Below are 9192 nucleotides of genomic sequence, written 5' to 3' on the forward strand. Positions count from 1 at the left end.
ACACACACACACACACACACACACACACACATTAACCCTTTCAGCTGAGGCACTGGGGAGGATAGTCCAGGACGACATAGTGTTGACCTCCGCTGTCCACAGGAAGAAGTGACGTGTGAAAGATGTAAAAAGAGGAAGTTCAACCGAGTTTACTTTCCCACCTCACAGCCGACCTGAAGGTCTCCTTGTTGGGTTCACAAAGTCACAGATATTCCTCTGAGATCTAATATCCACAAACCACTCGCACTGTTTCATCATGATCATCAGTGACCCTCTAGAGTGGTAGAAGAAAGAATCAGATCGACAGTGGAATCAAATATCTCTATATGAATGTAGATAAGAGAGGATCAGTGTTCAGGAATATAAGAACCACCCTGTTGATGACTCATTAGGAACGTGTCCATCCACATGTTTTTACAAGCATTTTCAATCTGCACACTATAAAAACCTGAGTGGAAACTCCTAAAATTCCCCACAAATCTTGACATATCTCAAAAAAGTTTTTAAACTCGTCTGAGTTAAAAAAAAAACTCTACATTTACATACAGATATTTGATTTGATCACACTGTTGATGTAATTCTTAGTGTTACTGATGATCACGATGAAACACTGCTCGTCTGAGGAAAAGTTCAATTAAAGCCAAAATGCGATTTATCGTACAAATGATGACGTACATGAAGCACGTGACGGCTCCGCTGAAGAGATGAAAACAGCGACAGATTAAAACATTCTCATCAGATCTGATGTGACCTTCCTCACATTAATACATGAAACAAAGAGAAGTCTACTATTTCTATCAAGTTTTCTAAATTCTCTCCTAACAATCGCATAACTGTAGTGGATGGAAACCAGCTTTCATTTCAGGCGCCAATGCTTCATGTGTTAAAGCTGCATTCTCTCTACTGTCCACCAGGGGGCGACTCCTCTGGTTGTATAGAAGTCTGAGAAAATGCCTCTACTTCTCTCTTGATTTATTACCTCAGTAAACATTGTAAACATGAGTTTATGGTCTCAATCTCTAGTTTCAAGTCTTCTTCAATACAGCATGATGTTCATTTAGTACATTATGGTCCATTTAGAGTCACACAGACCATAAAGCAGGGGATGCTTTAGGGTGGGGCTACACAGTGATTGACAGGTCTCTACCAGAGACGTATATGGCGTCTCTACATCACTCCTCCTCAGTCCAGATATGGTCACTTCCTGTTCATTGGTTGCAAAAAAGCCAAGGTGGCCACGGCAAATTCGCCCAACTCTAGGCTTCATTACCTCGGTCCACAAATCTGGAAACTACACGGCTACAACTTTTTGTTTCCATGTAGTCAAACTGGCTCCATTACTAATATGCTGACTCATCTCTTATCTATTATTATGAATTTAAGGAACCATCAGCAGAGGAGTTCTCAGGTGTAAATCTCCGGAGTTTTTTTCTTCTTCTCTGCAGTAAATAATGTGACTGATGTGAGTGGAGCTTTTTTAATAAAGTGTGAAAAATACCTCCAGGATGTGACTTTCACCTCCTCTGTGTTTCAAATCTCCCCTCCGCCATCGAACCCCTGAGTGGGCTCGTCGACTTTAGAATAATGGCCCATTCTTCAGCGTCTCAGCATCTGCATAACGATCAGTGGTTTCCAGCGGTTATTTATGGCCGCTGAGGTTCGTTTCTGATGTTAAGTGATACCCTGTTGATTTGAATAATGGCGTGAATGAAACAGGAAATAACCCGGGGAGATTAATGAGCTGTGTGTGTGTGTGTGTGTGTGTGTGTGTGTGTGTGTCACGACTATTTTTTGTGTTAATAAAGTATGCTTTTATGTAAAGGCTCCAGTTTAAAGGTGTTTTATTTTACCTTCTTTACACAATATCAGAGCAGTAATGATACGTGTTTTTAGTCAACTTATGAGACGGAAAGATGGGAATGGTTTCGATATTTAAAGGTGAACATGAGGTGAATTTTAGAGGTGATGCACTCGCATGTAAAGTCGATGGTTAGACGTGATGTAATACATTTGCATATGTCGGGGCAAATGTTGGCATGTTTTGTGGAGAAATTAGTTGTTTTTTGTTTTCTTTAAACGCATTCATTCTCCTGAACGTGTTCCGTCTGATTGAGTTTAGAAGAGTTTTAATGAGCGTGTGAGATCGACCGCCTCGCTGTATCTGAACCAGTTTAAAGTCAAAGTCGATTTAGTGTTTGTAAAGATTCGTTTTGTCCTCAGAGCTCCTCGTCTGTTTTTGTCCTCCCGTTCTTTATTCAGACTCAATTACAGCAGCTAATAAACACATTTCCTCCAGTCTCACAGCCCGTTTCACATCCTAGTATACTCCTTTAACACACACACACACAAATATAGATGTGTATGTATGTATGTACATACATACAGTGTATGGGTCTTCCTGCTCTTGACCAAATCCCTCATTTTGTAGTGTTTAGAGTCACTTGCCTGCAGTTTTTTTCCTTTGTTAATGCTCTCTCGCTCTCTTTCTCTTTCTTTCTCTCTCTCTCTCTCTCTCTCTCTCTCTCTCTCTCTCTCTCTCTCTCGTGTGCTCTGATGCGTGAGAGGACAGGTAGAGATTTGAGCTGGTGAAAAATTGTCAGACTGAAAAGCGACGCTGTTGTTGCTCTGTGACTCTTAACGTTCTGTTACCAGAAGTACACAAAGGCTGAGTCTTATTGTTGAAGAATGTAAATAACATCCATGGTTTCCAGATTCGGTGTTGAATAAGTTGTCTTTCATACACGCAGCTTCTCGGATCAACTCAACCAACAAATCAAAAATGGGGCTTTAAATGAGGCGGAACAATTGACTTCTAGCTTCATGATTCTCTCACAGTGAAGAGGACATTGGTGCATCATGATGATGATGATGATGATGATGATGGTGAGAGAAGTGAAGGTGGTGATGATGGCAGTAAAACGACCAAACAGGGAGGTGTTGATGTTATTGAGCAAACACGTGATTTATCCATTTTTATTCATCTTTTTCCTACAATGAGTCTGATCTGCTGCTCTGTATTTATCACAAACAATATTCTGACTTCATGTTCTTCTTTGCGCTCCGACTGTGTCTCTTATATAAAGAAAGCACGTATATTAACTATAATAGTATCAAAAGTAAATGTAATTATTATGCAGAATGAAGTGTTGGACATAAAGCATTATTATTTAGTGGATAAATAAATACAATCAAGGGACAAAATTAATTTTGAAGATGCAGATTCAGTTTAACAGAATTAACAGTAAATGTTTAAATTTGAATGAAATATTAACTATAACAACTAACTGTTGTAACATGAATATATATTGTCGGTCTAAACTGTGACGGCATCTTAAATTCTCATTGCTTCATCCAGATGTCACAGAAACTAAATCATATTTGATCATTTTTCTGCAGAATCTGTCAAGTTGTTGTTGAATGTGTAGATTTGACCCTTTGCTAAGCCCCGCCCACTGCTGCAACGCCAGTCAAGCCCACAGAAGGGTCTATATGTGTTTAAAGGCTGTATCAGGATGTCGAACTGATTCAGTGAAAACATGTCATAAAGATAGAAGCTAAAGATCGAGCTAAAGCTATCGAGAAGACAATGAACATTAAGGAACAACACTGTTCCTGTAAAGTGAAAGCAGCATGTAGCATAGCAGTGCTAACGCTAGTTAATGACATGCTAACGTACTCTGCTAATGTTAGCTCCACAGGTTTGTAGGTAGAAACGAAACGTTTATCTCCTTCAACCTCTCCGGGTAACGAGTATCACGATCACACGTTTAACCACAATGAGCTCCACATCCACTAAACCAGGCTGAACATGAAGAACATCTGAAACCACTGATGAGTCTACGGAGCAGAGCTGGATCGTTATTGGACCCTGGTCAGAGCTGTATGATGCTACGCTATGATTGGTCAGTTTGCATTTGAGGGGCGGGACTTGGCAAAGGGTCAATTGTCGGCCGAGTTTATTCACCTGGTCGAGGCTGAATGTGTAAAGATTGTGGCTGTACACACACGCGCACACACACACTCACTCACACACTCTTGACTCTTTACACTGTCATATCCCAGTAACAATAAGAAGGCATGCGTTCACCTGGACAGTCCAGATACAGAGGTTTATTAACACACAGGTAAAGACAGGTGGGAGAGAGGGGGGTCAGTGTAAGGAGGGGGCAGATGCAGTGAATACAGTGAAGAAGACAATAAAAAAACAACAAACATGTCCGCCCTGATTGTCCCGTCAGTCCTGCTGTGTATTCACCACACAGCGGCGAATCTTTGCTTTGTCAGCGATTCATTTCCACATTTATAGTCTCAGACAGAGTGAAATAAAAAGAAGAGCCTGAAGAAGTCCTCCTGTCTCCAACTCAACAAAACAATGATTCTTCTTCTTCTGCAGCATAAATAATTTCAGCTGATGCATTTCATTTATTTATTTCCCTTTTGATTTCCCGAACTTCGTTCTGACTGATGATGACGGTAATCAAGTTCCAAGGGAGAGGAGGAGGAGGAGGAGGAAGGATAGGGGAAGGAGTTCAAACCTTATCCTTTAAAACTGTTTCTATTTTTACTTGATAAAAGATCCTCCTCTTCTTCTCTAGCTTGTCTACTCTAAAACGTTTCACATTGTGACAGAGCTACACTACGCAGGTTGGTTTGGCTCTCATCAACTGACTACAAAAGGAAACACTAAAAAGCTCTAAAAAAGGATATATTTTTTTATTTTCTCTGTCTCTGTACGAGACAAGAAGGCATCTGCAGCAAATGTTTATTAAAGGTACAAGCCGTGCTTAAAGGGACAGCAGCAGTCCATGCTCCATCGTTGTGGCAGGAAAAACATCCCTGACGTCCTTTAAACTTCATCTCAAACACAGTTTCCTCGCTCAGACTACGAGGCAGTATCCCGAGTTCATGATCTTTCTATTTTTGGTTTTAAATCCTGCAAGATTTTTATTTTTTTTACTTTCCTCTCCTGCGTCTTTGTCCGCTCTTTCCTGTAACTTCTCCGTGAGCACCGTCCCTACCCTCTCAGTCTGCCTGAGCCCGTCCCATCACAGTGCATTGGTTGATGGCTGTCTGTAGGGCCTAGTAGGCAAGACTTTGGGCAAACAACCACATTTACACATATATATTGTTGACAGTATTCAATCTCTTCAACTTGTTTTGTTTTTATCAGGCTGTTGCAAAGAAAAGATACATTTTGAAAGTCAGTATGGATTACCGGTTTGCTCAGGTCCGGTGCTGGGGTGCAGTGGAAGGTGATCCGGTGCTGGGGGTAAAGGGAGGTGATCCGGTTCTAGGGCCAGTGGGAAGTGGTCTGGTTCTGGGTGCAGTGGGGGGTGGTCCGGTGCTGGGGGCAGTGGGAGGTGGTCTGGTGCTTAAGTCAGTGGCAGGTGGTCTAGTTCTGTGGTCAGTGGCAGGTGGTCTAGTTCTAGGGGGTGTGGCAGGTAGTTTAGTTCTAGGGGCAGTGGCAGGTGGTCTGGTTCTAGGGGCAGTGAGGTGGTGAAGAAGCAGAGGGGGAAGTGAGTGAGAGGTGATGATACTGTCTGTTGCTCTCTCTCTGCTATTGCAACGTGATCGGAGTGTCTGAGAACATGGACATGATGGGGTCCGCCTCCCCTGCCCTCTGTTGTGACTGGTTGTGGAGCTTTGAGTGCTGCTCTGCCCCTAGTAGTAAACCTGGACCCAAGTGTCCTCCTGTCCCTGCCCTGACTCTGCCGTTCTGCTGCTCTCTGATCGGCTCCAGAAAGACCACATGCTTGTTGGTACTGACCTTGCGGCCCGGGCCCTCAGTGGTCGCCGGCGGGGTTGGGGTGAGGATGGAGGACTGGGCACTCCCTGCTCCAGCCTCCTTCCCTTGGCTCGGGGTCGCCGGGGTCGGTACTTTGCGGCAGGGAGGGCAGCGGCAGGGCGTCAGGAAGAGGTACATGAGGACCAGCACCAGGCTCACCACGCAGCCCAGCAAGGTGGTGAATCCGGTGTTGAACGGCTCGTGAAGCTCGTCGTTGTGCAGCACCACGGTCACATTGACCTCCTGCGTCTCGTTGCGCTGCTGTTGCCGGTCCAGAGACATACACCAGTAAATGCCGGAGTCCTCCGCACGAGCCGCCACGATCTCCAAGCTGCCGTTGGCGTACATCTTTAAGGATCCGTTGTTCCCCGGAGGTGCCACGTATTCCTGATTCGGTGACACCCAGAGAAAGGTCACATGCTGTCCGATGAGAGTGCTCACACAGTGCAGCAGCATCGGCTTTCCCACCTTCACTGAAACACTGCTATTCTGCTCTTTCAGCCCCTGACTCATCGCGGTCAAGTTGCATTTTTCAAAGTAGCGGCCGTGCTGGAAGAAGCGCACGGTACCTCTCTGTATCCCGTAGACCAGACAGGTGTACTCCTGTCGGAAGTCAGTCACCGAGGCAAATCCTCTCTGGTCCCAGTGCCTGAACAGTCCGTACATGGAGCACTCACAGACCAGGGAGTTGTTGTGAAGGTAGAGTCCTCTCTGCATTGAGATGGGTAAGTTTGTTATGTCCTCCAGGGGTAGTTTGGACAGGCGGTTTGAGGACAGGTCCAGCATGGTAAGGTGAGGGTGGCTGTGCTCTTGGATGGAAAAGAAGGGGAAGTCTGTGAGGCGGTTATGACTGAGGTAGGCCTTGCGGAGGCTGCCCAGTCCAGCCAGGGCTCTGCTCTCCATGTGGGCAATACGGTTGTTGAACAGAAGCAGCTCCTTCAAACCGGTCAGATCCAGGAAGTAATGCTGCTCCAAAACACGAAGCTGATTGGACGACAGGTCCAGGTGTTGGAGCAGCGTCCCAGAGGCGTTTCGAAATGCCCCAAGCTGAATAACAGTCAGCCGGTTGTGCGCTATCCGTAACGTCTCCAATCGGTTCAGTCCTTCGAAGCTGCCCCCCTCCAACTGCGCGATCCGGTTGTGGCTGAGATCCAGAGTGACGACGGAGACGGCCATCTCTCGGGGCACCTGATCCAGACCCGCGGCGGTGCAGCTGAGGATGTCTGAGGCGCAGAGGCATCTGCCCGGCTGGGTGGAGCCCTGAGACGGGCAGACGGTGGCCTGGACCGGGCCCGGCTGGGGGAGCTGGAGACAAACTAACAAGATGACAATGGACCACCACGACGGCGATGCCGCTGTAACCGCTGGTGCCACTACACCCTGCGGAAAACCACCGCTCCCAGCAACATACAACATGATGCCACCAGCAGGCTGCGGGCATCAGCAGCGCAGAGATCTGTTTATAGTTTTCTCTGTATTATAACTCTTTCAAACGTGCTTTTCACATCCTTCATGCTGTTCTGATTCTTCTCATTTTCATCAAGTAATTCACATTTGACATAGACAGACTCCTGCCAGACTAACACATGAGTGTGTGCACTTGTTTTTCATGTTTCTTTACCTTGTTCCAGGCCTTTTACATATGGAGCTAAAGCCTCTTATACTGCAGCCAGATATGCTGGTGTAAATGTTCGAATCCCTCGGTCTCTTATCGTTTCCAAGACACGTCTTAAGAGAGGAAGCTTATTTGCATTTAAGCTGCGGGGCACAAACACAAAGTCACTGTGATAAACGCCTCCAGCTCCAGGCGTGATCGTTTTATTTTTGTGAAACCCGGTTAATGTTGAATGAGGCGATCGCATCTGCGTCCACCTGCCAGCGTGGCGGCCATCTGGAGAGGGCAAACAAGATTTAAAAATAAATAAATAATCAAATGAAGAGAGGTGGAAACAGAGTTTGAGAGGTCCAGGTGCACCCGCTGTAAACAAACAAAATCCCTTCTGTTGTGTGATTTGTGCTCAGCAGGGTGAAAACAAACTCTGAATGAACGCAGTCAAAGTTCAGTCGCTTAAAAACTCATCCAGTAGAAGAAAAAAGGAGGAGTTGTGCTTGTAGAATCCTTTTATTTGCAGTCTGAGAAAACATTGTGCGTTCAGCTCCCCCTCGGAGACCCGTTTAGCCCATAGCTGCACCTCCAGTACCTCCGACACGGACAGGAAGTCCTCTCCCGATCGTTAGGTCCTGAAGACTTTCTCCTCGGCTCGTCCTCCTCATTTCAAAAAATAGAACGTAAACAGACCCGGTGATGTTTTTTGTATTCTCCAAACAGAAGAGGAGCCTTTTTTCATCTCAGTTGTTCGTCTCGGTCTCTTTGTTTTTTCTACGCCAAGTCTGTTTTTTTTTCTTCTTCTTGTTTTTTTGTGAATCACGGACCCCAGCTGTCTGCCGCCCACAGCACACGCCCCGAGTCGCGAGATCAGATTTTCAAAGAAGTCAGCATCGCGTCCACTTCGCTTCACTTCTCTTCACTCGCAGCCACTTAAAGCTCACACTCACTCACACACACACACACACTCTGACTGTCTTTCTCCTCCGGCTGATCCGTGCAGAGACGTGTTTTTTTTTCTTCAGCAGTGGGTGGATGATAGATTTTGTATGCAGAAGAGAAATCTGTGAAACATGCAGCTGGGAGCTCTTCTTTCTCTTCTCCGAGGCTCAGAAAAAAGAAGGAAACGGATAGAAGGAGAGACGTTATTCCTCTCCAGATATGTGTGTATATATGTGTATATATACACACACATGTGACTCCAGATGTGAGTGTGCTGGAGGTCGAGCTGTGAGCTGCTTCCCGTCTCCTCACCACTCGCTGTGACTGTGAGCTGTGTGTCTGCCTCCTCTGGTGCTTTCCCAGCTCCTCCTCCTCCTCTTCCTCTCCATTATAGTTTAACCCCCCCCCCGCCCACCACACACACATTTACACAGCACCTTCCTCCTCTTTTTACTGCTCTTTTCTTGTCTATTTCTGTTTCAGGCTCTCACGTTGTTTTCATCACCACGTCTCTCTCTCTCTCTCTCTCTCTCTCTCTGTCTCTCTCTCTCTCTCTCTCTCTCTCTCTCTCTCTCTCTGTCTCTCCACCCGAGGCTTATGCTGCTACAGTGTGAGGGGGATTCTGGGGGAAACACCAGATCTCTGCAAACATTACTATCTAAATGTGAATAAACTTCAACGCAGACTGACATTTATTTGAAAAAAACAAACAAACTTTACATGCTTGTGCATCTAAATTGTTGTTTTTTTACACGTGATTGCAGGTGTGTGTTTTATTGACATGACTAAAGGTGCAACACATCGTTCTTACCTCTGTATTCATGATAACACTGACGTCACCCATGGACCATAATGTACT

General features: G+C 45.5%; 1 protein-coding gene across 2 annotated transcripts in view; it reads right to left on the reverse strand.

Annotated features, from left to right (window-relative positions):
• The window catches only part of amigo3 (adhesion molecule with Ig-like domain 3), a 15724-nt gene extending 7011 nt beyond the window's left edge, over positions 1-8713 (reverse strand). Inside the window, exon 1 of one of the 2 annotated variants that reach the window (XM_031872217.1) lies at positions 5768-8713. In XM_031872217.1, coding sequence (XP_031728077.1) covers positions 5768-7201 — 1434 coding nt within the window. In that variant the 5' untranslated portion in view covers positions 7202-8713. Of the gene's footprint in view, positions 1-3866 lie in introns of those variants that run through there. The other variant, XM_031872132.1, reaches the window with a different exon arrangement.
• Positions 8714-9192: the final 479 nt, after the last annotated feature.

The sequence above is a fragment of the Anarrhichthys ocellatus genome, unplaced genomic scaffold (genome assembly GCF_004355925.1).
Source record: "Anarrhichthys ocellatus isolate YVR2014 unplaced genomic scaffold, GSC_Weel_1.0 scaffold1, whole genome shotgun sequence".
NCBI classification, from domain to species: domain Eukaryota; kingdom Metazoa; phylum Chordata; class Actinopteri; order Perciformes; family Anarhichadidae; genus Anarrhichthys; species Anarrhichthys ocellatus.